Source organism: Gallinula chloropus (genome assembly GCF_964237585.1).
Source record: "Gallinula chloropus genome assembly, chromosome: 7".
In the NCBI taxonomy this organism is placed as follows: Eukaryota; Metazoa; Chordata; class Aves; order Gruiformes; family Rallidae; genus Gallinula; species Gallinula chloropus.
The window spans coordinates 7,645,343-7,660,931 of NC_140092.1; the positions used below are offsets into that span (position 1 = coordinate 7,645,343).

Sequence of the window (15,589 nt, forward strand, 5' to 3'; positions counted from 1 at the left end):
GCCACAGACTAGTTCATGTAAGAGCCATAAAAGCAGTGGGATATGGTATGAAATATACTTAATTTGAAATAAACACATTATAAGTACTTTGGTCCATATTCCCCATGTCAATATTCATCAAGATCACAGAAAATCCAAGGCTAGGTATAATAACAAGGAAGCTGCTCAAGGAGCAGTGAAGTTACAGGAAAAGTGTAATAACATTTTAACATTTTACCATGGGATTCAAAATGGACAGAACGTGTGCTTAACCTTAGGACTTCTTTTTTTCCTAACTCTTAACATGTGAGTTCTTAGAAAAAGATAACCTTAGGGATATAGTTTCATCCTACTTGATCTGAGGAATTCAGGATTGGTTTAGTCTATGGTTTTTCCCATGGGGGAGGGAGAGTTAGGCTCCTGCACACTCAAGTCGATCCTACATAAGACTGGTAGGTTCCCAGCACTCAGGTGCTTGATCCTTGCACACACATGTGGCACAAGACTGTGGTGTATCTCCACATGCATGCAGCAATGCCTGATGCTGGGGGTGTCCTTGTGCAGGGAGGGATGTGCTGGTACTGCGCTGAAGCCAGGCCAGCAGCCTTAGGTAGGATCCCATGTCTGGAAGAGCCTTGCATGAAGGCAATTCTCTGAGACCGGGTTTAGTGATTTGTCCTGGTTCAAGGGATTAAATGCCCCAAGAGATGAAAAGGAGGGACACAAGTCTATCCGTCATCTGCAGTTCAGTGGGTACCTCTCAGACCCTGATTTCACACATCACTGCAAGGTGAGCAGTCCAGTCTGTACATTCTGAGTACAAGGGGACTCCCTGTCATACCATACACACCACTGTACCCTGACACTCTTATTCTGTGTTTTCCAGGAAATTGATTGAACTCTAAACTAAGCTCCTGCATGGGGACTGAAGTCCTCTTATAACCCAGTCATTTCTGTGCCCCCAGGAGCTCGGTGGGAGCTGCTGGCTCCACAGAGCTGATCACTGGTATTCTGCTTTGCAACACAGCAGTTTGTACCTCCTACTGATTTAGGAATTGTACTACGACTTTCCTCCACGCTTGAGTGTAGCTGTAGTCTTTTCTGTACCCACAAAGCAGCTGCAGCAGATACATATATAAAATGATACTAAAACATTGAACTAAAAATAAACCTTGCTCAGAAAAGCAGTTCTGTTTTCTCATTAGAGGTGAGCATGGTTTATATTTGGTAGTGTCATTTTTCACAGACTTGTATGCTCTGCTTTACAAATACTGGATTATTCTGGTATTATTTCCCAGCCTATAAAATTTCTGGGTAAAAAAAAAACATCCTCAGTACTGAGGAACAGTGAAACAATTTTGTGAAATCAAATGGCAAACTTCCCTTCTCCAACGCTATTTTGTGGGTTTTTTCCTTCTGTGTTTCCCAAAGGTCTCTCACACTAATGCATTTCAAAGGCATGAAATTATGCAGCCCTATTGTAACACTGCAAATGTCTTGTCCTCACAACTTCCCATTACTGGCAGATACAAAGTACTTATGTGGGGTAAAACTAATTATGAAATGCCAACATCGGTCCAAAATCTAATGACACTGGAGCTTTTCAAACAGTTGACAATTACTTGTCAACACTGCCAGTGCATTTCCTGTGTTGGATTTTTTTTTCTTGTTAGTTTCTGTCCTGTGTGTGGGTTGTTGGGGGTTATTTTGTATTTGTTTGGGTGAGTTGTTTTTTTTTTGTTTATTTTGTTTGGGGTGGGTTTTTTTGTGGAAAACCGAGAAGAATAGCCTCTCTTATCTACTTCTAAAGTCCTATTCAGTTCCTAATTACAAGTTACAGAAGTGAGAAAGAATGTGAAGGTGGAAAGATTGCATCCCACTCAATTTAAGCAAACCAAGAAAACATCTTGATTTATTCTTGAGTGCAGGAAAATGAACTCATCTCTTTAAACTAGAAAGCTCACTGATGATTAATAAGGTCCATAGAAGAAAGGAAAAAACGAGTAAGCTTTTACCCAAAAGGTCTACCATGTTCAGGTGTGATGGTGTATGAATCAACACTGTGTGTGTTACACATCTCAGTACTGCATGATGGATGACAGGTTGGCCATGAGCCAGCAGTGTGCCCTGGTGGCTAAGAGAGCCAATGGGATCCTGGGGTGCATCCTGAGGAGTGTAGACAGCAGGTCAAAGGAGGTGATCCTCCCCCTCTACTCTGCCCTGGTCAGGCCCCACCTGGAGTATTGTGTCCAGTTCTGGGCTCCTTGGTATAAAAAGGACAGGGATCTCCTGGAGAGAGTCCAGAGAAGTGCTACGAAGATGATTAGGGGCCTGGAACATCTCCCCTATGAGGAAAGGCTGAGTAAGTTGGGACTGTTCAGCCTTGAGAAGACTAAGGGGGGACCTAATTAAAGTTTATAATTATCTGAAGCAGGGGATGCAGGGGGAATCAGCCAGCCCCTTTTCAGTGGTCTGTGGGGATAGGACAAGGGGCAATGGCTGCAAGTTGGAGCACAGGAAGTTCCGCACCAGCATGCGGAAGAACTTTTTCACAGTGAGGGTGACAGAGCCCTAGGACAGGCTGCCCAGGGAGGTGGTGGAGTCTACCTCACTGGAAATAGTTAAGACCTGCCTGGATGCCTATCTGAGTGATATGTCCTAGGGAGCTGCTTTGGCAAGGGGGTTGGACCTGATGGTCTCTCGAGGTCCCTTCCAACCCCTAAAATTCTATGATTCTATGATATCTGAAAAGAGAAAGGTAGAATTCACCCCCTATCACTGCATGCGGAACAAAACTGATCACAAATGGGGATGTGCGATGGGTCCCACCCCCAGAAGCCAAACTTTTGTCTCATAAAGATGAACCAAAGCAAATGAAACAGCCTTTTAATCTCATCTTCTCTTCCTTCAGCAGGCACTGAAGCTCTGGTTAACTTCAAGACGGTGCCTCAGCTCCTCGACACCTCCCAGCAGCCCGGCACAGCCGCCACCACAGCTGCCAGGGCAGAGGACGGGGCCCAGAATGAACCCCACGGACGCGGCCGCCGGGGCAGACGTTACCTGACCTGGCCCGACCCGGCGCCGGGCACTGTGCCACGACCCCACGGCAGGAGCCATGACCGGCCGCCGTGCCAGCCCGCCACTGAACGACACCGCCCCCCGCCGCGCATGCTCCTGCCAACACATCCCCGCCCCGGGCTCGGACAGCAGAGGAAGATTGGGCTTTCGGCGGTCCGTAGTTTCCCTGGCAACCGGCAGGAAGCGTCGCCGGGCGCGGAGCTGCCCGCCCGCCTGGTCAGAAGGTGAGGGATATCGGTGCGGTCGGGCAGTAGTTGTCGGGCCGGACCCTACGTATCGCCGCCAGGCAGTGGAGCAGCCCCGCAGAGGGCCCCTGGGGCCGTAAGAAGAGCAAATCTCGCTGCCCACCGGCCCGGCACTCGCCTGCGGCCGCCTTGATCTGGGCTTCCCGCGAGGGAGTGGGGACTGTGGGCAGGGAAGAGGGACCCGAAACGGGGCCCTCGTCCGCCTCCTCCTCCTCCTCTCGCTGGGTCTTTTGAGGTATCACGGTGCTCGTGAGTGCCGGTCTGTCGGCTTTGCCGTTTGAGCCTCGCAGCTGTTGCGGTGCGTGGTGCCTCGTATCCCCTTGTACTGTGCCCTGACAGCACTGCGGGAGAGTCCACACTCACGGGGGTAAGGGAGCAACCGTGCCTTTCAAATCCTACTTACTATGATTCTGCCTTTAAGTGACTTCCAGAAACCAAACTCCAGGCCACGCTTTTCCTGCTTTCAAAGACATCTTTTAAAGGTGCTTTTACTATTTAAGGGTTTCTATCCTGTGCTTCCAGTCTGTCATCTGCCAGTAGGTTGGTTCGTTTCTGTATCACGCCTTGTATGTCACTTGTTTGATGCGTCGCTGTACTACTGCTGTCTGATCTCTACAAGTGCGTGTGACTCTGCCAGCTCTCGACTACACAAGACATTTCATCTTGCTCTGAAGACTGAGACCTCCTTATGGAAAGTCCTTTTTCCACTCTCTGCCACCTCCTCTGGCTTGTTATTTCATCTTACGTTCATTCCTTCATCATGGCATCCCTCAAATTATTACTGTCTTTCACTATAACCGTACCCAACCAGCCTGTTTCACTCTGGGCTGTGCTGTGATGCTGCTCAGATTTCTGTAGGCTACCCTAAAGGCAGACTGTAGGTGATTTCAGTTTCACTGCAGGTCTCCAAAGTACAGAAGGGGAGCAGTGCAGGATTAGATGTTGCACTGGAAACATAGAGTGCCAAGACTATCAAAATTTTCTCATGCATTCTTTATATATATATTCTATATATCTTTAGGATATATTAGAACATGAGTTTCTGTTCTGGTACGCTTATTCAGATTTTCTTGGTTGGTTGTTCATGTCAGTCTTTTGACCTGGGGATTCTAACCTTAGATATTCTGTCATGTAGGAATGAAAGCTATTTTATGGTTTTTAACTTTTTCTATTCTAGGAAGTAATGTCCTAAGAATGTCATCAGGCATCCAGATAAAACCAAAGACTGCAGTACGGAAAAGCAAGACATCTTCTCCTTTGGCATGTTCTCCAGAAGCTGCAATTAAACTGCAGCCAAAGCCCAGTGACAAGCTGAACCCTAAAACTATCGATCCGGTATGTGTAGGTGGTGGGTTTTCTGTTCGTTTGCTTAAACCAGATCTCTTCTTGGAAGAACTGTCCTTACTTTATGAAATATATGCAGGATATGCTGCTTCTGTTCCTGTTTTGAAAATTTAAGCTAAAATTTAGTTATTAATTATATATTCCCTAATTTCTAATCTTATATGCCTGAGGCATAATGTGCTTATTACTTTTTATAAAAAAGGACTTTTGATACAGTTGTGGCTTGGAGGCTAACTTTTTTTATTTCCCATGTACTTTTGCTTTAAATAGAGATTTAGAGGTAAGAGTTAAATAAAGGGTTGGGGGTTGGTTTTTGTTTGGGGTTTTGTTTTGTGTGGTTTTGAATTTTGGCACCTGTTCCTTGATCTCAGTTATGCAGTGAAACTAAGAATCGGGTAGCATCTTGAAGATTATCTATATCTCATAAAATTTAGCTAATTAATTGCTAGTGAGCATGACTTTTAACTCCCAAGTACTGTGAGTTTGTAATTTGAATTTGGACTCTCAGGAGAAGACTGATTAAAGGAGTTGCTCATTTCACAGAAGTCCTGCACCTGGAGAACTAGCTTTGAGTGGATTAATTGAAGCTCCCCACTGGGCCATATCAGCCAAAGAATTAGTAACATCACAGATTTTTTTGGGTAAACAAGCTAAAGGCAGGATTACTTTTGTGAGGTGCTAGTTTGCCATAATCAGAGGCTGAATACTTTAATATGGGAATTTTTTTTTTTACTTGTAATCTTTTTACAAGTAGTACAATGACTTAATTAAGCCAAGAAGCCATCAACTCATGGATAGAATTTAAATGATGTTAATGTAGGTTCAAACAGTAAAAAGATAAAAAAAAATCATGGTATTTCTACAGTTCATATGTGTAAGAAGCATATATGTGATAAAAAACCCAACTTTATGCAGTTTTTCTTCCTAGTTTCCTTTTCCAGTGAGTCCTCCCTAGATTCTCTCCCAATATGAACCTCCCTGCTGATTTCCGTTGCCCTCATGCCTTTTGCCCAACATTTTGTGTCTTTCCCACATCTTGCCACCTTGTAATTTTGTCTATGCTTGGATCAAGATGGTTTTAGAGTAAATCTACCTCCTGTATGTAACCACTATAACATCAATAAGAGCATCAGGAAAGGGAGAGGTCCGTAATCTGTTAAGGAGAAGAACCCATACAACTTCAGTGTTAAGACTTGCACAACATTAAAATAAGGGTATTTCATCAGGAGAGCACTGATTTTACATTATTTATTAATTTTTACAACTTTCTAGCCAGACAATTCTGAAAAGCAGTGTTCTGGTAAGTGTAGTGAATGTTTTTTACCCTATAGCTGTATTGTTCTTTTTTTTTAATAGCTTTAGAATTGTATGCCTAAGTTCCTTTTTGGATAAATTTCAATTTTAACATAATTGGAACTGTTATCAAACATTACTGTTATGAATAAATGTCCTTTTTTTTTTCCACTCTCAGTTTGGTGTTCACTCTCGACCACCTTCTACATTTGCTGCTATATATGCTAAAGGTGGCATTCCATGCAGGTGTGTTGGTTTTGTTTATTTTTTTCAAAATAAATATGTTTATGTAGAATTATGGAGATTGAAATACATCTACTCATGTTAGATCTTTTGGCTAGGCTGTTTGGTTCCATTGATGTCTGAAAAGATTTCTGATATTTAACTCTTTTCAAAGCAGAAGGCCATTTTCCATGTCTTTTTGAAATTAATCTTCTTGTGCTTCTTTTTCTATGCTGTGTTAACATGCAAACTTTGGTTTTAAAGGATATCTAGGTATTTGCAGATTTGATTTCCTAAGCCTTGCTCATGAAAGAAATTGATAGCCTCATATAATGGCTTTTACTTCTCCTTACTAATAAACACAATAATCTTATCAAATAGACATCTTGTAGTCCTTTTTTTTGGTCTGAAGTATGTATGAAGTAGTCTGGCAACCTTTTCTTGAATAATCCCATTCTGTATTTGTCAGCAATATCAGATATTAACAAAAACTACTTGTATGGAAAAGTTTGTGGTATTCCAAGTTACTTCTGTCTTTTATACATTTGCCTAGAAAATAAGAACTGTATTGTTTTTTCTCAAGTGGACACAGAACTACTTAACAAGAATTTAAATACTTATTATTACATGTATATACATGTATAAAATAATCATTAATACATAGCCTTTATCTGTATCTTAGAGTATTTGGTGAAATCTAATATGATTTACTTTCAGTTTCAACTTATTTCCCTGACCAGCTATTATTTGAAGAAAATGTTTCTTGATATTTATTAAAATAAATAACTTTGCAAAGGGAGCATCTTCTGTATTGGTATGAAAGTCATCTAGCATTTCAATATTTTATTATAATTTTAATTATTTTCTGGTTTCAATGTGATTGGGAGCAGGATTTTGAAAAACTGCCATATTTGGGAATTATAATAATTGCACTGTTGAATTATACAGCAGCATTTATTGAAATTGTGTATATAACAGCATAGTAATACTGCAAACCAATTGGTGATATATTTAAAGTGAATAGTGCTGGTAATAAAATAGGCATTATTACATCTTAATTTGTAAAACTTTATTCTTTACACAGGTTAGTGCATGGCTCAGTAAAGCACAGACTGCAGTGGGAATGCCTTCCTCAAACTGTTCCCTTTGATCCACTTCTTGTAACATTGGCAGAGGTAAACTGAGTTTTCTTGCAAAGTTAGCATGCAGAATTTCCTACCTGCAAATGGCATTTTGTAACAAGCTCAGCTAGCAAAACTTAGGCACGCCTGCTAGGGAAATATAAAAATACCCTTCATTTTTCTGGTTCTTGTATGAACTAAGCTGGTCAAACACATTGCCATTTTTAGTTCTTTAGTCTGAGAATTCTGGGAGAGGTAGGTAGAGCTATTTAATCTTTAAGATACTGGCCAAATACAAGGCTGCATCTCAGAGTCCCAACTGCGTATTTGCACCTACAAGTTTGTTGGAATTTCAGGAGGATGTATGTTGTGGGGGATGTCTTTCCTTCCATAGTTCAACTTTTTTTTCCCTTCTGGGTGTGAAAAATGTTTACAAATATAGCTATTCTTTTTCATGGTCTTGTTGAAAAATTACATTGGGTAGTTAGATAAAAGGTAGTGAAATACAAATATTGATTGAATCTACAGTATTCATAATGTGAGGTTTTATATTCAAGGCTCTGAAAGAAAAATGAGTAAGAATATCCTGAGAGCCAAGTTGTACTCAATGGCTCCACATGGTGGAGTTAGTGTATTTTATGTTTTAAAGTAATGTAACTAAATCTAAACATTATCTTGCTGCTATGTTGAACTTTTTGAATGTGGAGGGGTTTTTTTGCTTAAAAGAAGGCTAACTATTAAAGGAACATGTTTTACATTTGCAACAGGGTCTAAGAGAGACAAAACATCCCTATACATTTGTTTCAAAGGAGGGTTTTAAAGAATTACTGATGGTTGAAGATGCTGCTGAAAAAACAATTCCCTTGTTGCCTCGTCTAGTTCCAGCGTTAAAGGCTGCACTGGTAGGTCTTACTTTTCATGCAGAGATTTTCATGGGGTTTTGGGGATTTTTTTTCTTCTGCTGGTGAGCACTATATAGAAAATGATACTAATGCAATAATCTATTGAATGGGCTTTTGTTTTAGAGTTTAGGTGGGGTGGGAATAGTTTCCTTTTCTCATGTTAACCCGGCCATATTTATGACATAAATATGTCTTTGCATTCAGATGGGCAGCTCCTTGCATATCTGTATGACAGTAGCTATGAGCAAATTCTATGGAAATATTCTATTAAAGATCTGAATATCAGCAGAAATAAACATAGGTGTTGATGGTGGTTTTATATATCCACATAGTAACATGTAAAAAAAACTATACTGAGGTATTAATCTTCTATGACCAGGTGACGTGCTTAGTGGGTCAGGGAAACACTGTGGATGTGGTTTACCTGGATTTGTGCTGAATGGAGTTATGTCCAATTGGTGGCCTGTTACAAGTGTTTTTTTCCCAGGGCTCAGTACTGGGGTCATGTCTCTGCAATACCTTTATGATCTGGATGAGGGGATCCAGTGCACCCTCAGTACATTTGCAGATGACACCAAGCTGTGCAGAAGTCTTGTTCTGATTAATCATAGGACTAGTCTACAGGGGGATCTGGGCAGGCTGGGCTGATAGGCTGGGACAGCTATGTGAGGTTCAACAAGACTCAGTGCTGGGTTCTGCACTTGTGTCACAACAACCCCATGCAATCCTTCAGGCTTGGGGAAGAGTGCCTGGCAGAAAAAGACTGGGGTGTTGGTTGACATCTGGCTGAATATGAGCTGGCAGTGGCCAAAAAGCCAAAAGCATCCTGGCTTGTATCAGAAATATTGTGGCCAGCAGGACTAGGACAGTGCTAATACCCCATACGTGGCATTGGTGAGGCTACACTTTGAGTACTGTGTTCAGTTTTGGGCTCCTTACTACAAGAAAGACATTGGGGGGCTGCAGCATGTCCAAAGAAGAGCAATGAAGCTTAAGAGTCTAGAGCACAGGTCTTGTGATGAGCAGCTGAGGGAACAAAGTCTGCCCAGGAAAGTGGTAAAGTCACCTTCCCTGGAGTTATTTAAAAGATGTGGTGCTTAGAGATATGGTTTAGTGGTGGACTTGGCAGTGTTAGGTTAATGGTTGGACTCGGTGATCTTAAAGGTCTTTTCAAACCAAAATGATTCTATGATTCTGTGAAATAAAAATAGGAAGTGTGAGAACAGCTACCTGTTACATTTAAAAATTCAGAACATGCTATGAAGAAAAACCACATTGTACTACTGAGGAAACAGTAAAAATATACTTAAAATTTTTAAAGGTCATATTCTTATTTTTTAAGCATCTTTAACTTGTCTGCTCCTTCATAAAATAAAAGAGTTGGCCTTGAAGGTAATCTCTTCTGGTCCTTTTTCATATATTTCAGAGCCCTTTCCTGGTTCAGCTACTTGCTATTTTTTTATTCTAGCTTTGTTTCAGTTCTGGTTTTATAAAGATGCCTGAAATTTTAAAAATTCTCTTAGATCAGAGGTGTATTAGAAGATCAGAATTGTGTGTTACCAGTATCTTTAGTGTTGTTTGGAAGATGAAATGAGGATTATTCTTGCCTGCTCTTCTGATTAGTGTTACTCTTGGTAATTTTCATTGTTGCACTGTTTTGGTATAAAGTGTTGTCAAACCTTCTAGTACACAAGAAGTTGATGACTCCTAGTAAAAGTAAAATAAACTTCAGGGCCCAAATGTCAGAGTGGAAAAATAAGTGTTTAAATAAAGGTGAGTATTAGGACAAGAAGAAGATAAATTGTCATGAATCAATTTCAGTGCTAAAGGAAGAGTGAGATAACTAAACCATTAGAGAACTGGGGTACAGAGGAACCCTCCCATGAGAGAAATAAGAATGACAAAGCACCCTATAAGAAGATAAGAGCCTGGTAATTGCTGGCAGGTGACAAAGCTGTAGTTGTCAGGGGACTAAATTAATCAAGCCAGAAAATAATTTCCTCTTGTGTTTCTCCAACAAAGACAATTATTGTTATGAATTACATAGAATTACCCTGAATTCATAACATTTGTAACCAAAATGTAGTCTCCCAGTTTCAACATACCTGCATTTGGAGGGTTCTTTCTAATATGCTGTGAAGCATTACAATTGTTGCTGTAGTAAGCTGTTTGTTTTGCCTGATAAATTTTGTACTTAATCAGTGATAAGTTATGTATTTCCTTGTCCCAGAAGAAATACAAGAGTTTCACTGATACTTTGTGGATACTTTTGTTTTCTATTTTAAAAATAAACTGTATTTAAATGTTACCTTTACATATTAATAACCAGTGATATTGTACTTCTATGTCTAAATAGCAGTTGCACAGTAGTTTTAATTTTTAAAAATAGTATATACAATAAAAAATGCAGAGATTGCAGTTTTGAAGCACTTGTGTCTTTGTTGCTGACAGGAATTTCTTTTTCTGCCCTCTGAAGGCCCATTCAGATGATGAAGTATTTGGAAGGGGATTGGATGCTTTAGTTCAACTAAGTGCTGTTGTTGGCCCATCTCTTAATGATCATCTGAAGCACCTACTCACAAATGTAAGTAAGCTTTTAATGCTGTAGTTAAAAAAATAATCTGTATTTTTATAGTACTATTTTTGAGAAGTTTACTACAATATCTGCACAGATACAATGGAGGACTCAACAGTTCCATCATTTCATATATTTCTCTGTGTGAGTCCATCATTCTCTAACAATATTGTGACTTATAAAGTTCTAGCAAGGTCCAAAAACTGCTCTTAACGTAAATTGGAGAATAATGAAAGTGTTGTCTCTGCTATTTAAAAAAACCTCCAAGTCTGAGGTGAAAGAGAATCTGTGTTTTGAAGAGAATTTTATGTTTGTTATAAAATGAGTTCTGCATTTTAAGTGTGAATATTTTTTTAAAATCTGTGAAAGTTTCAATAAATTAACATAAGCAAGTATTCCCACTCCTTTCAGAAGGGAATTCTGCACAAGAAGGTTTTTATTGAAAAAACTTAGGATAGGAGTGTGGAAAGTATTTTTATAAAGTCCTTCTGTAAAATCCTTCTGCTGTCAGACCAGACTTCTCATGGTTTCATTTAGTCTCCTTTCAAAGTGCATTTTTACAGCAAAATAAAAGAACCTTTTAGACATCAACACAGAAGACAGAAATTGTAGTAGATTTTTATATGTATATATTTCCACTATAATACATTTCTTTCAGTGTGTGTGAAAAATGAGTTTTCATATAGACAGCAAGCACTTCAAGAATTTTTTTAAGGTTGATATTTGTTTGCTAAAAGCAAAAAGATAAAATAAGTGGGATTTTTGGTTAACAGTTTAGCTGCCTTTGACTTCAGGTTTCTCATCAGTTAACATTACATTGCTTTTGCCTTGACTGAGTTACATGTTTTGATGTCAGTTACAAACTATACTGATGTTTCATTTTGGTTTTAATTTTCCAAAGATAGGATGAAATAAAGTCATAAAATTATATTAGCCTTTCTGGATATATTATATGACATTGTGCATTTTACTTTTGCAATAGCTTTCAAGGAGATTAATGGAGAAGAAATTTAGAGAAAAAATTACTGTTGTTTTGCAAAAGTTGGAGCAACATGGTGGAAAGGTGAGTTCACCAGATGATTATTCAGTGATCTGCACATTTGAATGCAACTTTGCCAAAAAAATTTCCATCTCTGTCTTTGGATTAAAACGCCCATTCTGAAAACTGATTCATTTTACATATCACTACTCTACATATAGCATAAAGCCAGCTGATTTTGCACTGGCAGTCAGCAGAGTTGTGTTCCAGTCCATAGTCAAATAGTTGTTTTGGTCTGATGTATTGAAAGATATGTGAAGATATATTAAATCTACTCTAGATGTTCCATATTCTGACAGTTAGGTTTTGTTGTCTCCCACTTTTTTTTCATCTCCCACTTTATTTTTATTCTCTTGTTTTAATCTCTGAGCAGAAAATACAGGAGTATGTTTCAGTAAAATATTCCAGGGGTTTCACACCTGCATAAGGAGCTGCAAGACTAGACTTTTCAAGCACAGCATACCAAGCCTCACTCAGGAAATGTCTTTTTTGGGAGCAAGTGTGCATCCATGTGGATTCCTACCCATCATACTTGCTTGGAAGGTTTTTATTGGCCTCTGTGGGAAACTTATGCAGACTTAATGGTTAAATGGGATACTTGCTGTTCTTTCTTGAAAGTTCTCCATTTCTCTAGAAAGTCTTATTTTTTTCTTGCAGAGTTTTACCCTGTGTCACACCAGTTAAGATCCGGGGTGTCTAATATAAGTCCTTACTTCAAGTTAAGCATTGTAGCACTTAGAAAGTAGAAGGTTATCCTGTGTAAAGCATCTGAGCTACATGTATAGACATGTAGGATAGATGACCTTGAACAGTGATCCAGGAATTTACCAAATGTCAACTAGGAAATAGCTTCTGGCCTCTTCTAGATTATTGACACCTGAAATAGGCTAAATATTTATCTGTCTTCAATACACCTGGGATGCAGGCCTCATGTTCCTTTTTCTGAGCCTAAATACTTCTTGCAATAATATTTACTCTTGCTAAAAGATCCTTTTTTGTGTTATTGCTGATGCTTGCCTAGTCCCACTAGTAGCTTAGTGTTTAGGTCATATAATGAAGAAATCAGATACTCATATTCCAGCCTACTCTGGTTAACCCAGAGGTTAAATCTGCAATTGCTTTAAATGAAAAAAAAAAATGCTCTAAGTGATAGATGGCAGAGTAGTCTGCTGAACACTTTGTTGCCATTTTTCTGTTGTACTGCACATTCTGCAGAAAGAAGAAAAAGTGAGAAAGTATTAGCTTGGATATTCACCTAGAAGAGAAAAGATGTGCCCTATGGACAGTTGTTATATTAAATGGTCATGGGTAAAGTACAGGAATACCCTAAAGAGTGGGGAATCATAAAATTAGAGTTATTGGTTCTGAGCTTGTGCATCTCAATGAGTAGACAGACACATAATGAGCAGATACCACTTTGTTTCTTTCTTTTTCTCTCATAGTCGTTTAAGGGCAGTGTTTGTATTACAAACTTGAAAAACACCACAACAAATAAATAAGTGTGAAAGCTTTTTATGCATATGTAGTCATATAACAAGAAAAGGAAAATTACATCTCATCTTGATGTTCTGAATATTTAGGCCCAGATACTATAACTAAGCCAGTGAAGCATTAACATCTAATTCTTCTCTCTGTCCCCTGACATCTTGTAGTTTAAGCAGTTTTGTGATTAGGTCTTTCTCCTAAATTGTGATTAGAAAGTAATTACATAATCCAAGTAATTAATATATCAAATTGTTATTCTAAATGAGTTATAAGCTATTACTTTTATTTTTTAGTTCCTTCCAGAATCACTCTTCTATTTAAAAAACTTATTATTGCATGTCTATATTTATTGGTCTTAACAAGGATAACTAAGTAAAAGCTGGGAATTCTGCATTCTTTAGAAACTCTATGAATACTCTTACATGTAGTGCTAATGGCCTTATTTAGTTTAGATTTGTTTTATTTTCATCAACAGGCAACTGTGGCTATCATCAAATCTAAAATTCCAACCTACTGTTCTATCTCCTCTTGAACAAGAAAACTGTAGTGACTTACACTGTAAAGTTTGGAAAGAAACTGCCTGTGAACACCACTGACAATTATTTGTGGTATGATATATTCTCCTAAAATAATCCCAGTTCTTCAGGATGATTGAGAGTGGGAAAAGTCTTACAACCTTATAAATATATTATTATGGAAGACTGTTTCACATAATTCTCTCTGTATTGGTTGCTTTTTTGTGTATGCATTGTGCTTGCAATGACACTAACTGGCTGTTATTTCAGAAGCAGAGTAAATATTGATTCTTACGTTGTTGTAAGTTACAGTTTCCTTTAATTGATCTGCAGTGCTTAATATGTTTGGGTTTTTTTTTTACATTTGTGATAGAACATCATTTGGCTGCAACTACTTGAATAGTAACTAACCAGGTGTTAAATTACATATGTTTACCTGCTTTTGAAACACATACCTTCATTTGTGCCACAGGTGCAGATGATGCAGTTTGGGTTCATTAGGACTTACTGGGTTAACTGTAGAGCTGTGAAAACTCACCTAGACTTCTTGAGACAAGTCAGCTTTTAAAGGTATGAAGCTGAATGTACTAAACAGGTGGCAACATCGGGTGCAAAACTGAACTTTCCCAGTGCGTTCTCAGCACATGGTTTTGAGAAGCTGGAAAGGTCCTCTGGAATACAGTGCAGAGGCATCAAGTTGCTCCATAGAGTGACAAACTAGGTTTTGCTCAACTAATTAGTCCCTGTTTCTTTGGACCTACTGAATGCAAGCTGGATGCAGGAGGCAACTTTTTAGTACTTACCTTATACTCCCTTTGCACTGAGTTCTGCAGTGCCACAGGCAAGCTTGGGACTAGCTTGTGAATTCAGCTCTGCACAAGCTAATAAACTTCTGAATGTGGAAGCTATAAAAAAATATGAAAGGCAATAAAAAGATTGCAAAAGCCCGTTTAGCTGGCTGTTGAGCCTTGTAGGCTTCAGCATTTGTCCATGAAAGTATTTAAACTTGATTGGCAAAATAGTTGGTAACAGGTCTTATAATAAATACTGTTTGGGCTTCAGGCTTTTACGGGTATTTGAGTTACTCTGTGAGGGAGAGCTGACTGAAGTACAACATTTGCCACAGAACTTTTTCCCCTAAGGGAAATTCAATTTTGAAATTTGAAGTCATTGGAAGGGTTTGAGTTTTTTTGTCATCAAGAGATGATGTTGCATAAGGGCTTAGAAAAGTCTTGTCAGGTGAAAGGAATTTCTGAAATTTTAGAAAATTACCACTGGTTGGCTGAATTTACTTCAGGGTTGTGCTGAGATCTCTGCTGAGATCAGATCTATATATTTAAGTTTAAAAAAAATGTTGACAAAAAAAATCAATCATACTACTTGTTTTTCTTAATGTTTATTTTTTTTTTACAAAATGTGCACATTTAGTTTACACAAACACGCTACAGCAGATTTCAGGTGTACATGTATTGTACTACTCTTATCCTACACTGGTGATAGCAGAGCAGCCTTCAACATGCCTCTAACATCCCATCTCTACACCAGAATAGATACCTGATTTATTTTTGCAAAAGAATCCTTGCAACATTCTTTCTACTTCATTAATCCCCTTTCTGCAGCAATGTCACAATGAAGATTGGCCTATCTCTGATAGCATTTCACCTGTTTTGAAGTATTGGCATAAACTCTGTGGACAATACATCATAGAAATTACATGGATGAAGGGGGCAGTATTATATTTTAAGTACACACATTTTTAGAAAAATCTTTCTATGTTCAGAATTAAGGTAG

The 15,589-nt window shown here is 38.8% G+C and overlaps 1 protein-coding gene across 1 annotated transcript; it reads left to right on the top strand.

Moving 5' to 3' along the window:
• Positions 1-4,496: 4,496 nt before the first annotated feature.
• Positions 4,497-13,887, top strand: PACRGL (parkin coregulated like; the record flags this gene model as incomplete). The annotated part of the gene is made up of 7 exons (XM_084266854.1): positions 4,497-4,637; positions 6,118-6,185; positions 7,246-7,336; positions 8,050-8,184; positions 10,661-10,768; positions 11,742-11,822; positions 13,759-13,887. 7 exons carry the CDS (start codon positions 4,497-4,499, stop codon positions 13,813-13,815), a joined length of 681 nt encoding a protein of 226 aa, XP_084122980.1. The 3' UTR covers positions 13,816-13,887.
• Positions 13,888-15,589: the final 1,702 nt, after the last annotated feature.